Here is a 27,905-nt window from a genome sequence, read left to right on the forward strand (position 1 = left end):
TTGGAGGCTCTGGCGGTCCGAGAGGCCCTTGCTCTAGCTGATGACCTCAACTTGCATCATATCCATGTGGCATCGGATTGCAAAGTGGTGGTAGACGACATCAACCATAGGAACATGGCTACTTATGGAGCAATTCTACATGAAATAATAGATCACAATAGTTATTTTGATAGCTGTAATTTCGTTCATGAATTTAGGAGCTCGAATGTCGAGGCTCACAATCTAGCAAATCATGTTTTAAAGTTGGGGGCTGGCCGCCATGTTTGGTTAGGCCACCCCGAGAATCTTTGTTTCGTCCCTGTAAACCTTGTGACGGTTGAGTAAAAGCTTTGCGAAATTGTCTAAAAAAAAAACTTCTTGCAATTGCCATGTGTTCCTGAAAATATTGTTATGTGCTTTCCAAGAACTTGTCATAAATAAGTTCGGAAATATCATGTTTTCAGGTAGTATTTGCTGGCTATTGGGGACCTTTTGTATAGGTGAAAAGAACATATGAATCAGACAGTACGGACCGCATTATTGATGGACCGCCACGGCAGGCGCTACACTTGCTCTGTGGCCTCGACCGCATTATTGATGCCCTGTCATCATCTATCTGTACCAGCCTCTTGCAGAGAAGAACCAAAATATCCTAAAGTAGAATGGACGGGCGGCTGCTGCTCTGCTTCTTCCTCTCGATCGCGGTCACCGCAAGACAGTTCGCCGTCGCCGCCGCAGCGTCCAGTTCCAAGGTGGTGACCAGCCTCCCCGGGTTGCAGGGTCGCCTCCCCTTCCACCTCGAGACCGGGTACGCATTCCTCGCTGCTTATTTTTCCGCGCACCAATACGGTAGGAAGTACGATCTCCATGATCGACTACGTCGGATAGGTTATATTATACATATAATCTGCTGCTGCTGCTCAATCACAAGGTACGTGGAGGTGGACGAGGACAAAGGCACAGAGCTGTTCTACTACTTCGTGGAGTCTGAGTCCGGCGCGGAGGACGCTCCTTTCCTCCTCTGGCTCACCGGCGGCGACCGTTGCTCCGTGCTCAGCGGCCTCGCCTTGGAGATCGGTACGTCTAGCTTGCTTGCATTCTCAAGCGTCGAATCTCATATCGCTGCTCTCCGACATCATTATCGTGTGTATTATTCCATACATGTGGTGGACATGGCGGCAACTGCAGGGCCATTCCAGTTCGTCCCAGAGCCTTACAATGGCACCGTACCGCGTCTGAAAATCAATCCCTACTCATGGACCAAGGTCGGTCTTGTTCTGTTCATCATAAGCTTAGTTAGACCTAGTGGCTATCTTACAAGTACTTGTACAGGTCCATTTCTGTGTTGATAGTGTGCATCTGCAGGTGGCAAACATCCTTTTCGTCGATACACCGGTTGGTGCAGGATTTTCCTTTTCAGCACGACCCCAAGGCTACCATGTTGGGGAGGTATCTACCTCGTTGCAGATACATGAACTCCTCATCAAGGTACTTCAACTGAGGTACTAGTTAGTTTTGTTTTCTGTGAGGGATTGAGGACTGATTAGTTTAATCCACGCGATCGACAACGTCTAGTGGTTCACTGACCATCACAAGTTCCTCGCAAATCCTTTCTACATCGGGGGAGACTCCCTTGCTGGACATCTTGTACCATTTCTCGCTCAAAAGATCTCGGAAGGTATGTATGGACGCTATCTAAATATTCATGCAGTATTTTTTTAATATATAGTCTAGGACTACTATAGGAAAAAAGACGTTGATACCATCACACATGTAATGGAAGCAATACCCGATCACACGCCTCGTGATCACATATTGGGTCATGTCACTCCATGCATGCACACATGAGGAAACTGATGCTATCATCAAGAATTTTTCGTCTTTTCAGTTTTTAAAATATTTTATCTTTTAAATAAAAAATATGATTGAAAAACCATTTTTAATATTTTATCCGTCGCGAAGAGATCTTCGAAACTAGATCTCATATCGATATGTTTCGACGACTTTTTTGAGGTTAAAAATTGTCATGTCTATTGCACATAAATTGTCATCATGATTACAGTAAAATTGCCATGATACATTTTAAGTATTTTTTCTTTTATGTTTAAAGTAAAATTTGACATGTTATAAAAAAAGAATTTAAAAACTAAACTTTCCATGATGAATTACTAAAATTTATCATGATCCATAAAATAATATTGACATGGTTCGTAAGTAAAAATAAATATGACGCCAATTACTTTAAAAATGCATGGTCAATGGCTCAAATTTTCCATGAACCATAAACTAAAATTGACATGATGAATTACTTAAATTTGCCATAATACACGCACTAAAATTTGCCATGGTTCATACAATTTTTTTCCATGTTAAAAATACTAGAATTGCCATGGTCAAAATAGAAAAATTGCCATGATCTATAAACTCAATATGCCATGATGAATTACAAAAACTTGCGAAGATCCATGAATTAAATTTGTCCTGGTTAATTACTAAAAATTGCCAAGATCTATGAATTAAATTTGTCATGGTTAATTACTAATATTTGACATGGTCAATTAATAAAAATTGTCGTGAAAAAGTAGTTGAAATACAATGATAGCTTGAAAACTAGAAGAAAAAACTAGATTAAACATGGTTTGACAATTTTATTCTAAACAATATGGCAACTTCAGTGCAAACATCATGACAACTTTTGGTCTAAAAAAGTCGTCAAAAATATCAGTATGAGATCTAGTTTTGAAGATCTCGTCGAGGTGGATTTAATGGTGAAGACAGATTTTTAATTGTATTTTTTATTTAAAAGATAAAACATTTTAAAGTCCAAAAACCAAAAAGATTCGGCCGATGGCATATGTTTTATGTGGCAAGATAGATGATTATAAAGTCTTCGTACATGTGCCCTGGAGTCGCAACCCACATCATGGAACCCTTAAATTGATTTGAAGCTCTTTAACACGAGAACTCGCCAGCACGCATGCATGACAAAAAATCCTAACCTCATATCCCCGAGAAGATGTTAGGAATCCACATCTGAGTAGTGTTGATTTCGTCCCACCGAACGAATTCTAGATGGTATGGTGCCTAGAAGTCCATGTTGATGATGGAATTCCACTATCCACGAGCGTCGACTCTGCGAGGACCACAACATCCTCTACATGCTTCGTGATGGTACGAGTACCATCAAAACTAGGGAGATGTGGGGAGAAGTTATTCCATGCCGCCGACGATCCCATCATCTCACCGCCAATGGTCGGACACACACCATTACTATTCCTACCCCTACTACTCCCTATGCGGCCTCCCAAATGTCCTCAAAATCAAGGGATGCGTGATCAATGTATGTGAGATGTCTATGGATGCATATTCAACTGTTGTGCTCCTTCCATATGTCCCAACATTGTAGATAAGGTGACCACTGTGTTAGCATCACTTCTGTTTTAGTACTGCCATGAGAATACCCCAGCACTTACCAAGGGGTGGTTTGGTGCTAGAAAGGTTCCCCACTGCGTTGACAAAGGGGTGCTCCATGCACAAATGAATTGCCATTTCAGGAAAACCAACACACAATTGACTGGTGATGTCATGTGGATAGCCCCTGATGGCAAGAAGATCTGCCATGAGTATTTTGCCATGGAGACAAGCCAAGAAATAGTCGGCACCTATGCTCAGCATGGCCCCTCCAAATCTCGCCTTACTAGAACCAACTAAAGGATCCAACAAACTGAGTGGTTTATGTCAATCAAGAGGATCCTCATTGAAAGCCCACTCCTAGCAAATAGTGCCCTATGTTCATGGAGTTATTGATCATATTATGCACGGTTCATAGGCCAACAAATTCCATTAGCTGAGTGGGGTGGATAGCATGGAGTGGCTTGATCCCCTTATTGTTTCTGAGCTCCTTCTTCCCGATCCTATTCTTCCTAGCTGCGTTATTGTACAACTGGGAGTGTAAAAACTAAGGCTGAAAGTGGTTAGGGTAATTTTTGACCGAAAACGTTTATGAATCCTGTTTTATATGTCATCGGAAGAGATTTTTCACATCCAAACACAATTCAAGTTGAATCCAAGTCCGGTTGATAGGATAAGATATAGGATATGGTATTACCAGTATACGACGTGATAGGATAATCCTTTTTCTAGTAGAATAATCTAACCGGTTAAACATGGATATCCAATTTATTGTTAATGTTTTAATTATTGAGCAATATATGAATGAAATGTTTATGAGGCAAGACACATGCTTGTTAGTGGTATGTTTGTCTTATTTTAGTACCTTCTAGTGCTTTATGTGTGCTTAAAATGTATAGTTATTAATATTTGCTCACTATTTATGTAAAATTTATTTTAAAGCATGCGTATATTTCCTGTATATGCATGTGGTATATGATCATTTCCGATCGTGTATGTTTTGTTACTATATCGTGTTATAATCCATCATAAGCTGGTATTCAAATCCGCATACATACCATATTTTTACAACTTTGGATTCAATAATAAATATGTAATATGATATGGTATGAGCAATATCCATCTGCATCCGATCCGATGGCAGCCATAATAAAAAATGGTAGGGTTCCATTGATAGAATAGTTGTCATGTCACAAAGTCGTATTTGCACAATCACCCATGATTATCATAGTTGATACTCGAAAGAGGCACCCGCCTTGTTGTAGGGGGGATTTGAGCAGAACCATAGTTGGTCGGAAATTTGGGATAATATATTGGAACCAACACTATCACACGCATAGAGCACAACTAAATTGTTCCAATTCGGCAGTATTAAGCCCTCCATGACATTGGGCAACAATGTACCTTTCACTTGACCAGAGAGTGGCTACCATTTGTTGCTCATTGTCCTTGGGGGTGCCAAATGAAACCCCTGGAAATCTTCTCTAACTTGGCACACACCCAATTTGGCAAAAGAATGAGTAAGTGGTTATTGTCATGAGGACTGATTTTGTGCGGACAACTCTGCAGATCAGGCCAAGAACTCACATTTCCAACCGGGTAAAAACCCTCTAGCCTTGTCGATTAGGGCATGGAAGTCCACCTTATTTACCTACTTGTAATGGGGTTTTAGGACAAGTTAGGTGTCAGGGAATGTTGCAATGTGTGTAGGGAACACCTCAAGGATTTCTCGAAGATCAGTGGTCTATCACCAAATTGAAAGATTTCCGTTTTGGCAAGGTTAGAGACAAGCCCCCAACCAGGTTCTTAGGAGGACAAGATGCCAGAGAGCGCCCTTATTTCCTCAATGTCTAGATTTGTAAAGATGCCAACATCATTAGCCAATAGAGATATGTAAGATCGCGCTATGCGAGCACATATCCTCTTGAGGATACCAATGCTAGTTGCCTCTCTCAGAATTTTCTAAAGTGGATGTATGGTGACGAAGAAGAGCATAGATGATATTTCGTCTCCCTGGTGAATGATGTGATGGTGTTCAAAGATAAGTCATGGATCCCATTGAGCAAGATGTAAGTAGAGAATGGGGAAGCAAACCCAATCCCACCAACATTGCTCGAACCCCATGCTAGTGAGCACCTCTATTAAGGAGCTCTAGTTGAAAGAGTCAGAAGCCTTGGACATGTCTTGCTTCAAAAAACTGCACAAAGTATTTTAGGTGTGCATCCCATGAATGATACAGACATGAAGAAAATTATCGTGGATGCCTCTCTTTTAAACAAAAAACATTAGGGGCCTTGGATATCACAATATGGAGAAGGCCAAATGATTGGCCACCTCCTTCCAGATTATCTTTGACAAGCTATGGTGAGATAGATTGGCTCTTAGTCACCCACCCCCACGACATCAATTTTTTTAGAGTAATACAAGATGATATTTTCCGAGTTGACAAGGCTCTTAAAGTTCCCGTGAAGATTGTACATGTGGAGGATGGACTCTACCACATCAACTTGGATGATGTCCTAGCACGATTTGAAGAATGCTCCAATGAAACTATCCGACCTGAGGGCTTTAACCAAAGGAAGTGAGAACACAACTTCTTTGATTACATGTTCAGAAATAGGTTCATCTGAGTCATGTCCTGAATTTGTATTCCTCCAGGTTTGCATATATCGGTTGTAGAATGAGTTCCAATCGTCTAAGATTCCAAGGTTTTGAATCCGATCAAACATATCATTTAGGAGCGTTATGTCGGCCTCACCCATCTCTTGACATAGTTTTGGTACTTTCCTCTGATGGGCCTAACACTTAATCCGGCAGCACAGTGCTCAGATCCAAGCTTGAAGCCAGGTCTGAGCTACCAGGCGTTCCACAGTCCTCCTCCGAGATCGAAACTGGGGCTAATACAGTGGAGTTGATGGGGTCTTCGGTTTGATCTGGCACCCAACTCCAAAATGCAAGCTCTCAATGGGAGTCGGTGGCATACTCCAGATTCCCAAACATGAAGGATTGGCCTGGTAAGAGGTTCTCGACTTGGCCGAGGTGACCAGTCGAGTCGATGTGAAGCAAAGTGCTTCCAAAGGCGAAGAGATGCCCTATGATGAATATCTTACCACAACCAACATTATCGCTGATCCGAAGATGAGCCATCGAGCCTTTGTGACAACATAGCGGGACCTGTATGGGCCACCAACGTCAATGCTAAAACCGGAAAATCTCGGGTATGGGGTCCCGAGATAATGATCTTGTCTAGATGATAATAGGACAAGGGGGCGATGATTTATCTAGGTTAGGGCCCTCTCTAAGAGGTAAAACCCTACATACTATTTTTTATTATATTGATTGTGGCGGGGTACAAAGGACATGATGATCTACCTCGATACCGTATCAATGAAATTGATTAATCCTCCATGGTCTAAACCCCTTAGCTTATATAGGAGTCGAGAGTATCTAGGGTTACACGTATGTCGGCTACATGTGGGGAAAGCATGGCCCAACATGGATTAAGTTTTAAACCATTTCAAAAGTCTATATCATTGATTCGAGAAGAGTGGTAAAGCTATCGACAATAGTAACAATTACTAGCCTTGTGCCCAGAAATATATATCCCGAGGCAAAAGGAATGTTGCAAGGTGTGCTAATGTGGCTTTGCTCACACTTGGAATTAGTCTCGTTCTGCTAGGAGCCACTACTAGCTATGGACTAGGATATGATCCTACTTGTGTCGATGGGTTCCAACGAGTCACACGCTTAAGGGGCATGAACCCACTCAAATGATTTCAGCTGATCACTTAGATGTGATACTTTGGTTCAAAATCCTGCACACCCCTCAATAGGGTTCCACGATTTGCTGGAAAGCTCAAAGGGAAACATGAGGCAGAATTACCCAGGTCTAGGCCATCTTGTTGGAGGTAAACCCTACTCCTCCTCGTGTTTGTATTGAATCGATGGAGTGTACAAAGTACATGGATGATATCAAGGATCATAGGTATAACGGGGGTGATTGTAAGGTGTCTATTAACTACCCCTACCTTTCCATATAAAGGATGCCAAGGTCTAGGCTTACGAAGTCCTAGTTGGTTAGAGAGTCCTGATGATACGCCATTCTACTTATCTTCTTTTGGAAATCTCACTAACTTTATTTAAAATTTGGTAATGTTCATCGGTACAATAATTGGGTCATAAGGAATAGCCAACTAAATGTGACGACCTACTTCTAGAGTACAATCATATTTAGCGAGATTATGAGCTTCACAAATTATGATTATGGCGCTCATGGATGAATCTTCATGACCGAAACTGCATCATGTGTCCCTTGACTTCCAAGATAATTGCACCATGTGATCCCTTCATTCCTCGATGAATGTCCCCAGTCACTCCGGGGCAATCAAAAGCAACATAGATATTCCGTAAATTTAGATCATACGCCATGCATAGAGCTTCCCTGCAAGCATAATTTTCTAACAAAGTTGGCTCACTAGTTGAAAGTGCATGCTATGCCCCTAATCAACTTTTGGTGTTAATGACAACACATACATAGGAAACTAATCCTATTTGTTGAGTGTATCTCAGGATGGCAAGTACTTTAGTAGATTGAGAATTATGTGCCAAAGGTGGTCTGAGAAGATCGGGATTTATATTTCGAGAAGGCTCGGGATTGAGAAAAGATGATGTAGACTATCCTTTTGAGTTTACTATTATTGAGTATAGGGATCCCACACTATTAAGAGGGGATCATAGGTTTTGCGATGAACTTGCTCATACCACATCTTCACTATCCTACCCAATACCACATATTCTCTACTCTGTTCCTATCTCAAAATAGGTCTATTGCCTCGGACTTCCGACTCCCTCCGGACGTCCGAGGGCCGGACGACCGGCAGGCTTCGGAAATCCGGAGCCCTCCACCAGAAGTATTTGAGTCATATAACTCGTAATTCCGGCTCCCTCCGGACATCCGAGGGCCGGACGTCCGACCAGCTTCGGAAATCCGAAGCCCTGCAGCAGAAGAACGTGAGCTCTATAACTCGGATTGCCGGCTCCCTCCGGACGTCCGAGGGACGGACGTCCGTCCTCGTTCGGAAATACGGAACCTCCCACCAGAAGAAGTTGAGTCGAATAACTCGGATTTCCGGCCTTCTCCGGACGTCCGGTCGCTGTTCAAATTCACAGTGTTTCCAGTCATAGCTACAGCCCTCAGACGACCGACCCCTGTCGGAAGTCCGACCCCTTGCGGACGCCCGGACTTCCGAGAACTGTCGGACGTCCGGACCCTGTGTGACTTAAAGTGTCCCCAACGGCTGTTTTACACTCCCCACTATATATACCCCTCACCCACTTCGTGAGTGGGTGTTCAACACAGCTAGAATACATCTAAGAACACCTTTCTTCTCACTCACTCTTGTCTACACCAAATCTTAGATCCCAAGAGCATTTGTGAGTCCCTTTGAGTGTTGTTCCAATCAAAAGATAGATCGTCTCCCTCTCCTCCTTCCCACCAAAGTGATTTGTGATTTGAGCAAGTTTTGAGCAATCCCCGTGATCTTGTTACTCTTGGAGGTTGGAACTCCTAGGCGGTAGGAGTCTTCGGAGAGGAATCAAACCATTATGATTTCCCCCAGAATGTTTGTGAAGGTTTGGAAGCCACCTCAAGGCTTACCACTAGTGGTTGAAAAACGCCTTCGTGGAGTTATCTCAAAGGGATAATAGGGTGAGCCTTCATGGCGTTGGTGTGCCTTCATTGTAACATCTGCCCCTCTAACGGTGATGTAGCTTCCCTCCAAGGAAGTGAACATCGGGATACATCCTTGTCTCTCTTGGAGTTTCGGTTATTCCTAACCCTAACTCTCTACTTGTGTTAATCCTTATTAAGTACTTGTATTTGATTATTGTTTACCGCTTGTCTTACTTCACTCTAAATAGCTTACTCCTTGTCATAGCAATTATTAGGCATACACTCATATTCCGCACTTTTGCCTAAAATTGCTAAGTAATTATTAAAATTTGTAATTGTACCTATTCACCCCCCTCTAGGTCCATCTCGATCCTTTTCAATTGGTATCAGAGCCTCGTGCTCTATTCTTGTGGCTTAACCACCCTAGAGCGAGATGGATGGGGTTCCAGCTACGGTAGCTCCAGTGCAGAGGGACGGGACTTCCACGGAAGTCAAGTCTTTCACCTCTGAGGACCTGGAACGGGCCCTTGCCAAGCAAAAGGAGGAGCATGATGCTTCTCTTGAGGCCATGGTCCAAATGAGACTGGCATCACTAACCACGGGGACAACCACGTCCCCGAGGGCCTCAGGGCCACATGTGCACGGTACTTCATTTGGCCAACAACCTCCGGAAAGGAACCAAACCAGTGTTCCATGGCTTTATGCTAGATCTAAAATTGAGAAACCTAAGTACAATCCTGGAGGAAAACCTCCCTTGCTTGATGACAATTCCGATTTTGCTTTGTGGAGAGTTGGTATGCACGATCATCTTAGGTACGCCAATGATGAGATGTTGGACATCCTCGAGCATGGGTACAATCCTGTAGATCCAAGGTGCCTCACTCCCAGAGAAACTTATGACAAGCATCTCAATGACACTGCGATCATGTGCATAAGAAAAGGAATGAATGACAAGCAACGGAGACCTTACATTCACATCACAAGTGCCAAGGAACTGTGGGATAGCATTATAAGGACCAAGACCGGTACCTCCACTCTTCGGCTTGCTCAATATGAAATTTCCAAGGGGCAATTACAGAATTTCTGTATGGAAAAGGGTGAATCTCCCAAGCAACTACTAGAACGGCTCATGACTCCCGCCGCAGACATTGAGTCATGTGACTGTGACAAGACGCAAGATGGTTTCAATCTGACCAAGAGATTTCTCGTGGACAAGTTACTTCATGCTCTTGCTCCATATCACCATCAAATGGTATGGGACATGAGGCAGCACCATGGGTTCAAAGAAATGACTCCAGATGACATCATATCCACTTTCCAATTATTTGAAGAGTCAAAGGCGAATGCAACAAAGCACCTTGCCATGCATGGCACTTCAACATCAAAGATCAATCTTGCTTTGAAAGCCAAGCATGAATGTGACGAAGAAGAAAGTGAAGAAGAAGAGGGTGATGATGACTGCGAAGATGGTGATGATGTTGACTCTGATGAAAGCCCATCTTATGAGGACATTGCTCTCTTTGTAAAGAAGTTCAGTGCAGGAAAATTCAAGGGAAGATTCCCAAAGAAGAAGGTAAGGAAATGCTACAACTGTGAGGAAACCAACCACTTCTCCAATGACTGCCCTTATGAGAAGAGAGAAGACAAACCAAGGTTTCCAAAGACCTTTGTAAAGAATAAGTTGCCAAACCCTATGAACTCCAAGCTCAAGAGGACAGATGGAAGAGAAATGGTTGCACAAGAAGAATCAGATCCAGAAGATGTTGGTGGGGTTGCCGGAGTAGCTCAGGATACACAAAACACCTTGAGGCTAGTCAACAAAAGTGGTGATGTTGTTCACTACAACTATATGAAGGACTACAAGGGAAACACTCACAAGTGTTTGATGGCAAAGACTGCCATGGGAGATGAGGAAGACCAAAGCTCCCATGATAAGGTTAAGGTAACTCCACGGTTAAACTCTTTCAGTCTAGCTTCTACCCCATCTGATGAGTATCTTGATGCGGAAGATCACTATGAGGATAATGATTTAGATCATCCCATGTTTGCTAAAATAAACAAATTTATGTTCTCTCTTAAAGGAAAGAAGCTCAGTATGTTTCGCATACTTATGGAAATGGTGAGTAAGCACACTAATACCATCAAGGAACTCGAAACCCTCGTCACCGAGGAGAAGGAAAGAAATGAGATCCTTGAGCAGAAAGTCCTGTATGAGGAAGCACAAAATGATGCATTATGCTCAAAAGTAGGTGAGAACCTTGATAAACATGCTAATGATCTTGCCTCCTTGAAAAAGGCTGAATCTGTGTGCAAAGAGTTACTAAATGATAAAAACCGACTAGGAAACTCTCATGCTTCCCTTTCTAAGGACTGTGAGCGTCTATCCTTGTCTCTCAAAGACAAGGAAGAGAAACTCGCTGTTCTTACAAAGAGCTTTGAGGCACTCAAGGTTACTTATCTTGACATTTTAGCTAAGGCCTTCTCCTCACCTATTATTAATGTTGATACGTGCACTACTAACTCTAGTAGTGAACTGACATCTATCCTTGAGGAAAACTGTTCGCTAAAGGCACAGCTAGACAGAGGTCTCATGACATGTGCACAAGGACAAAAGACTCTCAATGAGATCTTAAGTCGACACAATGGAGGTCTTGCCAAGGAAGGGCTTGGGTTCAACCCAAGCACCGCCAAGAAAAGTGCATCTCCTCTCAAGTGTACCACTCCACTTAAAGAAATATTTGTACGAGAGGGACACAAGGAGAAAGGTAAGGTTGTGAGTGGGTCGGCCACTAGGGGCTCGCCTACTCACAACAAGACAACCGAATTCATGCCTCCATCCTATGTACTACACAAATCAAAGAAAGGAGAGGTTTATGCTAAATTCGTTGGCCCCCGTAATGCATCCCGATTCTATGCTATTTGGGTCCCTAAGACTCTTGTAACTAATGTGAAAGGCCCCATGATGAAATGGGTACCTCAAACCAAGTCTTAATTCGTTACAAGCTGTTTTCTCCGGAGGAGCCAAATGGGTGATCGACAGTGGATGCACCAATCATATGACCAGAGATAGTAACTTGCTCTATGACTTTATGCAAGCCATTCGACCATACATGAGCATTGTATTTGGTGGAGGGTCGAAAGGGCAGGTAATTGGGTTGGGCAAGGTGGCAATCACTAATGACATGTCTATTGCAATGTCATGCTTGTCCAATCTCTTCAATATCATTTACTTTCAGTTCGCCAATTGGCTTCCGTCGGTCATGACACATTATTTGGACTAACGGATGTGAAAGTCTTTAAGAGAGACACTCTCTAAGTGGCCTTTGTTGGAGAGTTGGATGGCAACCTTTACACGGTTGATTTCTTGAAAGAGAGCACCTTCCATACAACTTGTCTAATGGCCAAGGCCGACATGGGATGGCTGTGGCATCGCCGGCTCGCCCATGTTGGCATGAAAAATCTTCAAAATCTCTTAAACGGCAATCACATCCTTGGACTAACAAATGTATCTTTTAAGAAAGATCGTGTGTGCAGTGCATGCATAGCTGGAAAACAACATCAATCAAAACATCCACCCAAGAACATTGTATCCACTTCGAGGCCGTTAGAGCTCCTTCATGTGGATCTGTTTGGGCCTCCTTCATGGGCAAGTCTTGGAGGGAAAAAGTATGGCCTAGTCATTGTTGATGATTACTCAAGATATACATGGGTATTCTTTCTCAAGTCTAAGGACGAGACGAAGATCACCTTCATTGATTTTGCCAAACAAGCCCAGCGGAAGTTTGACAAGGACATCAAGGCAGTAAGAAGTGATAATGGCTCTGAGTTCAAGAACTACACCCTAGAAGAATTTCTTAGTGATGAGGGAATTGAACATCAGTACTCCGCACCTTACACCCCTCAGCAAAATGGTGTGGCAGAGAGGAAGAACCGTACACTTGTGGAAATGGCAAGGTCCATGTTAGACGAATACAAGTCACCACATAGTTTTTGGGCCGAGGCCGTCAACACAGCATGCCATGCATCAAACCGGCTCTTCCTTCGATCAATATTGGAGAAGACTCCATATGAGCTCCTAACTGGGAACAAGCCCAATGTTAAGTACTTTCGTGTGTTTGGATGCAAGTGTTTCATCCTCAACAAATGGGAACGGTTTGGAAAATTTCAATCCAAAACAACTGAAGGGATTTTTGTTGGCTATGGGTCAAACTCTCACGCCTACAGAGTCTACCACAAATCCACTGGATGTGTTATAGAAACCTGTGACGTGACGTTTGATGAATTTAACCGCTCCCATGGGGAGCAAGTTGATCTAAATGATGCAGGTGAAGAAGACTCCCCACAAGATATCTTAAACATGGGTGTAGGTGCACTTCTTCCCATGGAACAAAGACCCCATGATGATGATGAAGATGATGAGAGTATTTCTCATCCTCAAGACAGTTCACTGCCCGTACCTCCACAAGATACTAGCACACACATCATGCCAGTTGTTGAGGATCAAGTGGGAGAACATGTCTCTCACCCTGATCACACTCAAGAACAAGTTGATCTTCAAGAGCTAGACCAAAGTATGGGTATGTTTGATGATGAACCTCAACAGCTGCAATGCGAAGAGGAATATCTTCCTCCGCACATAAATGATCCATATGTTGAGGACGTTGATGATGGAAACGAAGTCGAACCTCGTGAAACCCTGACCTCCATCATGCCACGTGTGGCCGATCGTGTTGATATTGATCAAATCCTCACCGGCGTGTCGGAAGGTAGAGTGACTCGTAAACAATTAACAAACTTTTGTGCTCACTTTTTGTTTGTCTCTAGTACCGTGCCGCACAGGGTTCATGATGCGTTGTGTGACAATGACTGGCTCCTTGCTATGCAAGAGGAGTTAAATAGTTTTACACGCAACGAAGTATGGTCATTGGTAGAATGACCAACTGAGGAACATAATGTCATTGGAACTAAATGGATTTTCAAGAACAAGGAAGATGAGAATGGGACTGTCCTACGCAACAAGGCAAGGTTAGTAGCACAGGGGTACTCCCAAGTTGAAGGTTTGGACTTTGGTGAAACTTTCGCCCCTGTTGCTCGTCTTGAGTCCATTCGCATTTTATTGGCCTATGCTGCTTTCAATGGTTTTACTTTGCATCAAATGGATGTGAAAAGTGCTTTTGTTAACGGTCCTCTACAAGAAGAGGTATATGTATCACAACCACCTGGGTTTGTTGACCCTCACCACAAAGACCATGTATACAAACTTCACAAGGCTCTGTATGGCCTCAAACAAGCACCCCGTGCTTGGTACGATCATCTTACGAAGTTCCTACTCGATGATGGCTTTGTGGTGGGGGTGATCGATCCCACTCTTTTTACTAAGAGGGAAAATGGTGATTTGATCTTATGCCAAATCTATGTAGATGACATCATTTTTGGTTCTCCTAACATCCATTTATGCAAGAAGTTTGCGACCTCCATGACCAAGACCTTTGAGATGTCACTCAACACGGACTTGAAGTTCTTTCTTGGGTTTCAAATACAACAATTTCAAGAACGGATTTTCTTGTCTGAAACTAAGTATCTCAAGGAAATTATTGAAAAATTTGATATGACAAATGCTAAACTTATGAAGACACCCATGGCCACAGACGTAGTTCTAAATGAAGACACCAATGGTATTCCTTTTGACCCATCTACGTACCGCTCCATGATTGGTTCGCTACTTTATCTTTGCGCATCTAGATCGGACATCATGTTAAGTGTAGGCATATGTTCTAGATTTCAAGCTTCCCCTAAGGAAAGCCATCATACGGCGGTTAAGCATATTCTTAGATACCTTGTTCACACCCCAAAGTTAGGCTTATGGTACCCTAAGGATGCAAAGTTCGATCTTATTGGGTACTTCGATGCGGATTGGGCCGGTGACAAAGTGGGACGGAAATCCACTTCCGGTGCATGTCAGTTTCTTGGATGCTCCTTGGTAAGTTGGTCCTCGAAAAAGCAGAACTGTGTTTCTCTCTCCACGGCCGAGGCCGAATATATTGCAGCCGCAAGCTGTGCAACCCAACTGCTATGGATGAGGCAAACACTAAAGGATTATTGTATCACGTATCGACACGTTCCTCTTCTCTATGATAATGAAAGTGCCATAAAGATCTCTGAGAACCCCATTGATCACCCTCGCACAAAACATATTGATATTAGGTATCATTTCTTGAGAGACCATGTGCAAAAGGGTGACATTGATATTACCCATGTGGGTAACCACATGCAGCTAGCCGACATTTTCACCAAGCCACTTAGCGTAGCTAGGTTCTGTCAACTTAGGCGTGAACTTGGTATCTTGGAGCTTGACAACATAACTTAAAACCTTGCACACATACACACACTCACATTATGTTTGTGTCTTGATGTGGGCATGCATTTAGGGGGAGTGAGTCTTAATTTTCTATTTTTGAGCTTACAAAGTACGCATAAATCAATTTCTGTCCACAAGTAGTATATGTAATGCTTGTAGGCAACTATGTTCGTACTTTTTGTGAGAAACCATGAAAAATCATCATCTCATCAGCAAAAATTTCAGAACCAGCCTCTGCCTCCTCCTCTCTCTCGGTCGTCCGACGTGTCTCGGACGTCCGGCGGCAAATCTCATTCCGGTCATCCGACCAGTGTCGGTCGTCCGATGGCACAATCCTCTCCGGACGTCCGACGCCTGTCGGACGTCCGACGCTTCGGGGTATATAAATAGCTGGGCGCGGGGCTGGGCTTTTCCCTAGCCCTCATGCGCCCCCTTTTTCCCCTACCGCCGCCGCCGCCAGCTCCAGGAGCACTCGCCAGCGCCGCCCTTCCCGAGATCTGCCCGATCTCCTCTGCGGATCCTTCTCTCCTTCCTCTTCTTCTTCCGCGGGATCCGTCTATAGGTATCTCCTCTGTTTCCCCTCGCGTTTGGTTCCCTCTCTCCCAAGTCTCCATGTTCGTTCCTATGGTTTGACCATGTTCATTCCTCATTTGGGGTTTCATTCGTATAGGTTATTGTGCACCATGCCCAAGACCAAGCACGCCGCACGAAGAACGTTGCTGGGTCATCCTCTCGCGCCCCTACTAGCACGGGGTCGGACTCCGACGGGCCACGGCGTCCCTTCAAACGGACTGCCCGGTGTTCTCCGCCTTCACAGCTCCCCTCGTCGTGTGATGGTGATGACTCCGACTTCGAGGATGAGCTTGCCGCCAAGGACCTTGCTGACCAGTCCGCCGATCGGAGGTCCAAGCCAAAGCCCGGGACTCGCAGGGCGTCCTACATGCCACCACCTCCTCCTGCTCAGCCCGCAGGTGAAGCTCGTCGCATCTCACTAGAACCCCCTGCTACCTTAGGTCGTGCAATCACGAACTTCACCACACTTGCCAAGTCGTCATACCTCACTTTCCGCCGCGACATTGATCAATACACTGTCGTACGTGACTCTACGGACTCACGTTTCCGCATACACGTCCAGGCGGACATTTTTACTACAGTCATAGTTCCTAAGGGTTTATCTGTTCATCTCTATATAGATCTTGAGCATATTCGCATGCACCCGGCGAAATACCCGGGTGCCATTGAGCTTATTGAGGCATCGGGGCTTGCCGCCCCGTTTGCCTTTCATCGCGACTTTAATGCTGCTGCCATTCACCAGTTCTATGCCACATGCTTCTTTGCTCCAAACCACACTGTTAGCTGGATCACCTCTGATGTTCGCTTCACAGCTTCTTATGATACTTTTGTTGCCGCACTTGGTTTCCTCAACTCCGGCTTCAAAATACATAGGGATGATCCTAACCATGCGCCTAAGTCCATTGAGGCATGTGAGTATCTTCTCAAACCACTAAGTGAGCTTGATGCGGATGAACGCATGAAGGACCTTAACCAGGTATCCATCTGGCGCTCACCTTACTTCATCATTTTTCAGTGTCTCATCCGCACCATCTATCCCAAGATGGGTGATAAGGGCTCTTGCAGTAGCTATTGTATTGACATTATGTCTCACTTGTACGAGCACCCCAAGAGCAAAATTAATGTGCCTCATTTTCTATGGCATGAGATTCGGCTTGCTAGCTTTCAGTACAAGCGAGCCTTTCCTCATGCCCCTTCATCCAGGCTCTTATTAATCATGTTGCTGATTTCTCTGTAGCTGTCACTCACACACATCGCAAGTGGGTCATTCCCACTCACATGGCGGATAACTATGCTCCCAAGAAAGCCCCATCCTCCACATCCACTCGCCGCACTGCTGCCCGGTCAGCCACCCCCTCATCTAGCTCCGCTCCTCTCGGTCGCACTGCCAAATTCCTTGGCAAGGCACATTCTGCTATGATGAAGGCCTTCTCTTTCCAGTGTGGTCAAACCCATGATGTGGTTTCTCGCTTAGTCTCCTCCAAGAATGCCCTCAAGGCTCGTCTGAGAGCCTCGGGCGCTCTTGATGTGAGTGATGATGAGGCCCCTCCTGGTGCTCCTCCTACTGACTTTGGCTTCCCATCTGGTCCTGAGTGGGCTGATTTCCTTGACGAGGCTGGTGGCAGTGGCTTGCCTGACGATGGTGATGATGCTGCTGATGATGCTGATGAGCTCTGAGCGTGGTTGGTGCTGTTGGTGCCTCCCTTTTTGGTACTTGGTGCCAAAGGGGGAGTAATGTATCGTAGTTTTTAGTCTTTGGAGATTTAATGTAATGGATAAACTCATGTATGGCTACTTATGAATGATTGTGATTGCTATGGATTGCTATGATATCATCATAGATTATTATGTTTTGCTCCACTACTTCTATGATGATCTATTGTCTTTCTATGATGATCTATTATCTTTACATGTTGATCCATTATATGTTCGATAAACACATTAAAGGGGAGCTCCGATATTTTATCATGCACATACTAAGGGGGAGCTCCGTACTAAATATCTCCTAGGCTATAATGTATGTTAAATCTTTTTGAAACCCATGTATATGTTGTCATCAACTACCAAAAAGGGGGAGATTGAAAGTGCATGCTATGCCCCTAATCGACTTTTGGTGTTAATGACAACACATACATAGGAAACTAATCCTATTTGTTGAGTGTATCTCAGGATGGCAAGTACTTTAGTAGATTGAGAATTATGTGCCAAAGGTGGTCTGAGAAGATCGGGATTTATATTTCGAGAAGGATCGGGATTGAGAAAAGATGATGTAGACTATCCTTTTGAGTTTACTATTATTGAGTATAGGGATCCCGCACTATTAAGAGGGGATCACAGGTTTTGCGATGAACCTACTCATACCACATCTTCACTATCCTACCCAATACCACATATTCTCTACTCTGTTCCTATCTCAAAACAGGTCTATTGCCTCGGACTTCCGGCTCCCTCCGGACGTCCGAGGGCCGGACGACCGGCAGGCTTCGGAAATCCGGAGCCCTCCACCAGAAGTATTTGAGTCATATAACTCGGAATTCCGGCTCCCTCCGGACATCCGAGGGCCGGACGTCCGACCAGCTTCGGAAATTCGGAGCCCTACACCAGAAGAACATGAGCTCTATAACTCGGATTGCCGGCTCCCTCCGGACGTCCGAGGGCCGGACGTCCGTCCTCGTTCGGAAATCCTAAACCTCCCACCAGAAGAAGTTGAGTCGAATAACTCGGATTTCCGGCCTTCTTCGGACGTCCGGTCGCTGTTCAAATTCATAGTGTTTCCAGTCATAGCTACACCCCTCGGACGATCGACCCCTGTCGGACGTCCGACCCCTTGCGGACGCGCGGACTTCCGAGAACTGCCGGACGTCCGGACCCTGTGTGACTTAAAGTGTCCCCAACGGCTGTTTTACACTCCCCACTATATATACCCCTCACCCACTTCGTGAGTGGGTGTTCAACACAGCTAGAATACATCCAAGACCACCTTTCTTCTCACTCACTCTTGTCTACACCAAATCTTAGATCCCAAGAGCATTTGTGAGTCCCTTTGAGTGTTGTTCCAATCAAAAGATAGATCGTCTCCCTCTCCTCCTTCCCACCAAAGTGATTTGTGATTTGAGAAAGTTTTGAGCAATCCCCGTGATCTTGTTACTCTTGGAGGTTGGAGACTCCTAGGCGGTAGGAGTCTTCGGAGAGGAATCAAACCATTGTGATTTCCCCCGGAAAGTTTGTGAAGGTTTGGAAGCCACCTCAAGGCTTACTAGTAGTGGTTGAGAAACGCCTTCGTGGAGTTATCTCAAAGGGAGAATAGGGTGAGCCTTCGTGGCGTTGGTGTGCCTTCGTGGTAACATCCGCCCCTCTAACGGTGACGTAGCTTCCCTCCAAGAAAGTGAACATCGGGATACATCCTTGTCTCTCTTGGAGTTTCGGTTATTCCTAACCCTAACTCTCTACTTGTGTTAATCCTTATTACGTACTTGTATTTGATTATTGTTTACCGTTTGTCTTACTTCACTCTAAATAGCTTACTCCTTGTCATAGCAATTATTAGGCCTACACTCATATTCCGCACTTTTGCCTAAAATTGCTAAGTAATTATTAAAATTTGGAATTGTACCTATTCACCCCCCCTCTACGTCCATCTCGATCCTTTTCACTAGTGACAACATACACTTTGGAAGACGAGCCTAAGTAAGCTCTAATGTCATCCCAACAGATAGCTGCCGCTGTGCCATTAGTCCATTGCACATTGTAGCTCCATCGTCATTGGTCTTTGCATGGCTAGTCGTTCTTCTTATATTGTATGTAGGATGTCGGCTCCTTCCTTCTAGAGTCCTCACATGTCGGGCTAATGGTCGGTGTTTGTAGCGGCCTAGGGGGCCTTGGGCCAGTGTGGTGCGTTGAAGTCCCGTGGATTGAGGTACAACATGGTCCTAATACCGTTAGTATCCCTTGAATGTGTTCATGGACCTTTCCACTTCTGGGTTGGGGCAAAAAATGATTGCATCATCCTTCGGTAGCGCGTCGAGGTCTCGGTCATTCACGAAGCTTTGAATATTTATCTACCTGTGTCTTGCCTTTAGGACAACAAGTAGTGCCCTGTCGGGGTACGAGATCGACAAAGACTCTTGAGGCCCTCTTTGATGTTTCTCCCTGCACACACGGATAGCTTAGAGGTGTCGTGCTTGCATAGCTTTGACAAATCGTTCTTGTGGTCCACACAAGGAGGAGGAGGTACTTTGGCTTCACCTCATTGACGCGCTACTCGGACTCTTCTTCTGCAGTAAGATTGCGCATCTAGTGATAAAACCATGATATATGTCCACATCATGTTTGTGGTTCATGCGGTAGATTTTTTGTTTTCTAGGGTAGCATCCCGCGCAGCCCAACACATTCAAACGGATCCCTTTGAGCTATGGAGTATCCAAGGCATAGTAGATCTTTCCAAGGAGATGGTGCTTAACCATGCAGTTGCAACTTGCAACCCATAAAAATATAGCTTATTATTGTAGATTCTTAAATATATTATTGCTTATATTTACCTAGTTCGACTATATACCCATGCTTTATTGTCTGCAGGTATCGACGCTGGAAGGAACCCCACCCTTAATCTCAAGGTAACCACGATAAGTTTTTCCAATATATTCCATGGAGTATATACCTATAACTAGGAGTTTGCATATAACGAAATGCTTTTGGTTATAATGGTTCCAACATACTATTTTCATGTTTTTTTGCATGGATAGAAAATATAGTCTCCAAAGCAGGAGGTTGGGACCACCGCCCATAATTTTGAGACCCCAAGTCATAGGGCTCATATTTTTTCAATAACAAGCGGTATATATCAAGATTACAATATTAAGCTTACACAAAATACAACCAATGTACACAAGAACATAGTGTTAAAACTTGGACCGGACATGAAGACGCAAATAATCGAATTATTATGAAAAGAAAACAAAGGACAATACCCTGAAATGTTATGCTGAAGTGATCACCGAAGACACACAACAACAAGCATCAACATGAACCACCACCACTAGCAACACCTAAAGTGTTGGGGTTAGAGAAGATAGTGATAGAAACCGGGAGTGGTCATCAATGATGTTTATGTACGGTAGTGGCGAAAGAGCGGTCAAAGTTTGATAAGATGGTGAAACTATGATGATATACTGCTTATATCTCCAAACCAACGCAGGTGAATTCTTTACCATGTATGGGCGGACCAAATGGATGCCACACAAATGAAACTACCAACCATGGCATCAAACAATTGTACTAAACCCCCAAGTGATTATAGTGATCCAAAAATAAAAAAAGTTTAAGTGTGCAAAATATTTATTTATGTGGAAGAAAGCGAGGCAAAGAGGGCGCTTCCGATGAGTTTTTCCTAGGAGCCGAAATGATTGTTTTATCATTTTGAATTTGTGAAAGAATCTGAAAGTAACACTCTTTTATGTCCCAAAAGGAGATGATAGGTCTTCCTTCTCATTATGGGGGATACCATTATTTTTTGAATGGTTGCATTGGTATTTTCCTTTTGAAGTTTATTAAGTATCTTAAAATTCACTACAAAAGGTCTTTACAATGCTTTATGGTGTACATATGCTAAGCATGTCACATACGTGAAAAGTGACGTAGCGAAGTAACTAAGGAGGAAAATAGAAATAAGTTGCTACCCATGATGGTAGCTATGCATGATCCCATATTTTATTTCTAATTATTTTGATAAATTATTTTAAACTATGAATAATAACTCTATGATGAAAAATATCATGACTATAGACCAGCCAGACAAGCAAACATGTAATTATGCCAAAAAAAAAGCAAGCAAAAAGACCGGAGAAGTGAGAAAAAAGCCCTTTCTACACAACGAAAAGGAAATTCTATAAAAAGGTAATAAAAATACAAAGAAAAGTGAGACCAAATCATTTCTATACAACAAAAACACCCAAAACCTCATATATAAAAAGGCACGTATGCTAAAGGGTATATAGCTTCTACCATGGGTGCATAGCTACAACCATCATTGAAAATCGCCTCTCAAGAAGGAAATAGATCACTTTAATGACCTCACGAAAAAATGATGTCAAATGCGTAGACCAATGCAAAACGCCTATGGATAGAGGAGTTTGATCTCTAAAGAATTAAATAAAGAAAGCTTAGCTATAATAAGCTAAACCTATGCACTGGAGAGTTTAGTTAGTATGTTTTCATGCATTTAGCACCTCATTTAAGCAACTTTGCATTGGTAGAACTCTAATAAAAGAGAACATAATAAATGTTTGAACACGTATTAGTCAAGCATGCATGGTCATCCCTCCTTCATGCATTGGTAAATTTTTCCAAAATATTCCATGGAGTATATACCTATCGCTAGGAGTTTGCATATAACGAGATGCTTTTGGTTATAAGGGTTCCAACGTACTATTGTCATGTTTTCTTTTGCATGGGCAGAAAATATAGTCTCCAAAGTAGGAGGTTGGGACCACCACCCCTTGAGTTTGAGACCCCAAGTCGTAGGGGATCATATTGTTTCAATAACAAGAGGTATATCAATATTATAATATTAAGCTTACACGAAATACAACCATTGTACACAAGAACATAATGTTAAAACTTGGATGGTACATGAAGACGCAAACAACCGAATTATTATGAAAATGAGAACCAAAGGACAGTACCCTAAAATGTTATGCCAAAGTGATCACTGAAGACACACAACAACAAACATGAACATGAACCACCACCACTGGCAACACCTAAAGTGTTGGGGTTAGAGAATATAGTGACTGAAACCGGGAGTGGTCATCAATAACGTTTATGTATGGTAGTGGCGAAAGAGACGTCAAAGTTTTTGAAGATGGTGAAACTATGTCGATATAGTGCTTATAGCTTCAAACCAACGCAGGTGCATTCTTTACCATGTATGGGCGAACGATCTGGATGCCACACAAACTAAACTACCAACCATGGCATGAAACAATTGTCTGAAACCCCAAAGTGAATATAATGATCCAAAAATAAAAAAAGTTTAAGTGTGCAAAAAATCTACTTAGGTGGAAGAAAGCGATGCAAAGAGGGCGGGTCCGATGAGTTTTTCCCACGAGCCGAAATGATTGTTTTACCATTTTGATTTTGTGAAAGAATCTGAGAGAAACACTCTTTTATGCCCTAAAAGGAGCCGATAGGTCAAACTTGATGAGGTTTGACTTAAGAAAAAATTTATATACGAAGTAAAAAGAAACAGAAAAAGTAGATGAACATACTAGGACTTCATGTGATCATGCTCTAAATGAGCATGGTTGTGTTGTAGACCAACCATAAGTTTAGCTCAAGCTAATAGTCCTTTTTTAAATATTATTATCTTATTACAAAATTGGGAAACTATATAGACATTTTAGAAAAAAATAGTTCTATCATCCAGTCGTTCTTGTCATGGACGAAGAGTCCCTCTTCGTTCACGTGGGGGACGAAGAGTCGCTTTTCCGTCCGGTTTGGTACGAAGGCATGTCTTTCTTCAGGTGGCAAACTAAGAGACACTCTTCGGTCCCGTGGAGAACAACTAAAAATAGGTTGCTCATGTATAGTGAACAAGCAAGCTCGCAACAGATCATCCCCGCTGCATTGTAGCTCCCCTTGCTGAACCCTTCCGCCATCAAGACCACATCGATAAGGAGAATTCATTTAGGTGAACATGAGCTTGAAGCATGTGGACAATGAAAATTGTTGTTCAATCTACACCGGTGGGCACAAGCCTACATCGCCCTCGGTGATTATTTTCAATTAATCGCACCCATCTACTCATCTAAATTCTGCCATCCTCCTAGACATATTATTTCAGAAGAACCGGGGTAGAACAAACTATTGTCGATGATCAACATTATTCAATTCACAGTGTCAGCTAGAGAGCTTTGAAATCGGATTGACGTGAGACTCATTGATTTGAACTCCTATGCATGAGGCTAAAACAGGGAGGTGGTTTCTAGTTTTTGTAAAAAAAGTAATATTAAAGAAATTGTAGAACACAACACATTTGTATATACATTAATACTCCTTTCATTCTATTTTTCATCACATATTAATTTTGTTTGAAGTCATCCTGCTAAAAATTTAACCAGATTGGCCATCAAAAGGAAGAAAAAAAAAGTCCAAGGTGATACTAAATTTCTATATGTCCATCTGCGACAAAAGGAAAATGTTTTGTCCAGAAGTTTATATGTGGCCCGCGCGCTGTGGCCCAGTGAAGCCAACCCAATTATTTTCCTCGGAACGCAACTGGGATAACCCTATTAACCGCACGATGAGTTATATGTCAGGGCATTGCACAGGCGCCCAAGACAAGACATGCCATTTCATTTTTTCTGTGTTTTTCTTCTATTTTTTATGTTCTTTATCTTTTTCTTTCCCATTTTTTCCTTCAAATATATTTTTACTTTGTATTTTATATTCAATACTTTAGAAAACACTTCAGATTTTTTTGTTCAAGTTTTCGTAAAATATTTGGAATTCATAAATTTTCTTCCTGTTTTGAAAAATGTTTGGAACTTCTAATTTTTGTCTGGTTCATGATTTTTTCAAAATTTAAAAAAAGTTACCATCTTTGAAAAATATTTGTATTTTGAAAAAAGGAGAATTTGGAAATGGCATTCGTTTGTTTCCAAATATTTTTTTTCTTATTTTGGTGTAATATTAAGGAAATCAAAATAATTTTGACATTTAAAAATATTTCCTGAAATTGTTCTGAATGTTTAAAACATGTTCCCGTTTTTATTAATTGTTCAAAAATTCAAGAAAACGTTAATGCTTCTATTACACTTCCAAATTTTCATAAACTATTTCTTAATACAAAAACCCGTTTTTATAAATTGTTCAAAAATTCAAGAAACGTTAATGCTTCGATTACACTTCCAAATTTTGAAAAACTATTTCTTAAATTAAATACAAAATCATTTAGAATTTTTTCATGTTTTTGAAAAATGTAGAATTTTCAAAAAATTATTCACATTTTTTGAAAATTTCAAGATTACAAAATTATTGAAGTTTCCCAAAATATTTGAATATTCATTATTATTAGTATTATTTCAATTTTTAAAAAAAGAATCAATAAAGAGAAAAAAATGTTCAGGATCATACACTATAGTATGTTCTTAAATATTCATGTTGGTCATGAATTAGTAGGACGCGTTTGTTCAAATGGCCAGCAACACGTGGTCAGGTCTTTGAGGTCGTCAGTCTGATTTTGAAAAGCGCATTGTTTTGAATTTTTATTCGTGCCTTATAATAGATGCCGTTTCGGTGCCTGCCAGTGGGTAGCCGGGATAAAACGTGATAAAGAAGGGGCATTCATGCCTTGTTATGTGTTGATTATGCTAATGAAATGGGATTTATACGCTATAGTTAGTAATCCATACGATCACACTGTTGTATGAGAAATTGGTCGAAGCAACCATGCCTCGAAGGTCGCCGGTCGCCGGACAACCACCGAATGAGGAGGTAGCCACAACCCTGGGATGGAGATGGATCCGGAGGAAAAAAAAGACACGAGTCAGGTGGTCGCCGCCACACCGATCAACCCCATCATTATCAAGATCTTAAAGGGCAAACATGGTCCGAGAGAAGACTGCAGCTCCATGCCATGGAGGCTGTTTTTGATGGTCACATCAATTATCCCTCCTGTTGCTTCTCACAAAAATAATCTCCCCCCTCCGTGCGTTGTAACGCATGGGCATATGTGATAGTTTAGAAAAAAAATATTAACACTCGTAATATCAAATTAGTGTCATTAGATTCAAAATGAAAGATATTTTACATTATAATTTTATCAAACTTCATAAATTTGACTAAAAATAAAGCTACCATGTGAAATAGAGAAAACCCGGAGAGAGTGACATACTTATGCAAGTTTCCTCGCTCTCCCAGGGCTATCTGGTAGGCAATCCGGTGACGGGTGAAATCATTGATGTAAGCTCTAGTGTGTCATATGCTCATGGAGTTGGTATAATACCAGATCAATTATATGAGGTAACTGAACCCATCTTGTCCGTTATGATGCACACAGAAATTCTGCACTCCGAGTGATATGCATGCTACTCTCTCTATGTCTGTCTCTCTTTCTCTTGTTCCTCTAGACGATATTGGAGCATTGCCAGGGAGAAGACTACAGGAATCCTACAAATACACCGTGTGCCCAAGCTCTTAGCACTTACTATAATGTATGTAAGAACGAGATATCCTACAAACACATTCAAGCCGTGTGCCAACTCCCAGTTATTACTTGACACAAGGTTATATCTTATATGCTGCACTATGAAACTCAAATTGCAGCTCCGATCAGAAGTTATGACCGCCCAAATCTTGCTGGACAATTGCTATCTTGCATCCGCTGGAGCAGGTACGGAGACGGGCATGTCAGCCAGTGCCAGTCGGAAGATCCTAAACGAGGAAGAAGCAGTGATCGTGACGGGGAAACGGGTGAAACATCCGCCACCTCGTGTACCACTTGGCTGTTATGTAAGTCGGCATATCACGCACATAGACCTCTACCATTGCATGCGCTCCCGTTGCTTACGTCAACCTCCTAATGTTACACACGCCATGGATGGATGCAGAGCTACACGGCTTACCTGTCGTATTTCTGGGCAAACGACGCGCTCACCCGAGACGCCCTGGGGATCAAGGACGGCACAGTGGACGAGTGGGTGAGGTGCCACAGCGGCGACCTTCCGTACGCCGTGGACACCGGGAGCAGCATCAGGTACCACCGGAACGTCACCGCCAATGGTTACCGTGCGCTGGTCTACAGGTAACAAGTGAAAGTCGGATGCCATCTCGTGGTAGACTGGTAGAGATTCATCATGGCTCCGTCAGCTGAAAGACATAACCTGAATGGGGTTTGCATTGGTGTTGGCAGCGGCGACCACGATGCGGTTGTGCCGCACCAGGGGACGCAGGCGTGGGTGAGGGCGCTCGGCTTCCCCGTCGTCGACGACTGGAGAGCCTGGCATCTCGACGGCCAGTCTGCCGGGTTCGTCGTCATTGCATAGCATGCTCTTGTTTTTCTTCACTCGCTAATAGTGCTTCCTCTGCTTTCTCTTCCCTTGGTTTGCAGATTCACCATAAGCTACTCCAACAACATGACATTCGCGACAGTAAAGGTAATATATTTTGTGTGTGTGTGTGTGTGTGTGTGTGGCGCGCGTGGTTATTGGTGGGTTGGTAGTTTTGAGCTGTTGTTGCGGGTTGGTTTTGCAGGGAGCCGGGCACACGGCGCCTCAGTACGAGCCCGAGAGGTGCTACGCCATGTTCAGCCGTTGGATGCTGGACCAGCCACTCTAGTCTACCTATTTTTGCGATAAAGGGCGTATTTATTATAAACTTAAAATGTAGCATTAAGAAGGTACACATCATAATAAGAAATATTTAGCCTTTGCATGACTAAGATACGCAGCCAAATACTAACAAAATGATAAAAAATACCACAACATATAGACAACATTAGAGTCATATAAGATCGACACTATGCCTATATCAAAGGAGGTGGTGAACTAATCCCGGAGATTATGTGGCCATCCATATATGGTCAAAAAAACCTCGCCGTCCGTTCCAACCGCATTCACACCATCTTGAATAGTGGTTGATATTTTATTCACTGTAGTGTGGACCACAAACGTAGAAAACGTGTACAACAAAAAATTGTATGGTAAGGAAAGGAAATTTCCCCCCTAAAAAACCAAATCATTTCTACATATCCACATCGTCCAAATTAAGGCATACACTCTCACCCTAATTAGCATTGTGCACCTATTTGGAATATCATCCAACGAGTGACCAAAAATATTGGCAACATTTGTGTGCGGATACAAATTGAACGCTATTTGGATGACTGATCACGTAGAACACACAAATTTGCATTAA

The 27,905-nt window shown here is 42.9% G+C and overlaps 1 protein-coding gene across 1 annotated transcript; it reads left to right on the plus strand.

Annotated features, from left to right (window-relative positions):
* Positions 1 to 568: 568 nt before the first annotated feature.
* Positions 569 to 27,903, plus strand: LOC123427553 (serine carboxypeptidase-like 3). The gene is made up of 13 exons (XM_045111632.1): positions 569 to 787; positions 911 to 1,056; positions 1,168 to 1,244; positions 1,345 to 1,467; positions 1,555 to 1,657; positions 20,568 to 20,605; positions 25,911 to 26,012; positions 26,120 to 26,203; positions 26,316 to 26,501; positions 26,600 to 26,793; positions 26,902 to 27,015; positions 27,100 to 27,145; positions 27,243 to 27,903. Exons 1-13 carry the CDS (start codon positions 642 to 644, stop codon positions 27,324 to 27,326), a joined length of 1,443 nt encoding a protein of 480 aa, XP_044967567.1. The 5' UTR covers positions 569 to 641; the 3' UTR covers positions 27,327 to 27,903.
* The last annotated feature ends 2 nt before the right edge of the window (positions 27,904 to 27,905 follow it).

The sequence above is a fragment of the Hordeum vulgare genome, chromosome 2H, assembly GCF_904849725.1.
Source record: "Hordeum vulgare subsp. vulgare chromosome 2H, MorexV3_pseudomolecules_assembly, whole genome shotgun sequence".
NCBI classification, from domain to species: domain Eukaryota; kingdom Viridiplantae; phylum Streptophyta; class Magnoliopsida; order Poales; family Poaceae; genus Hordeum; species Hordeum vulgare.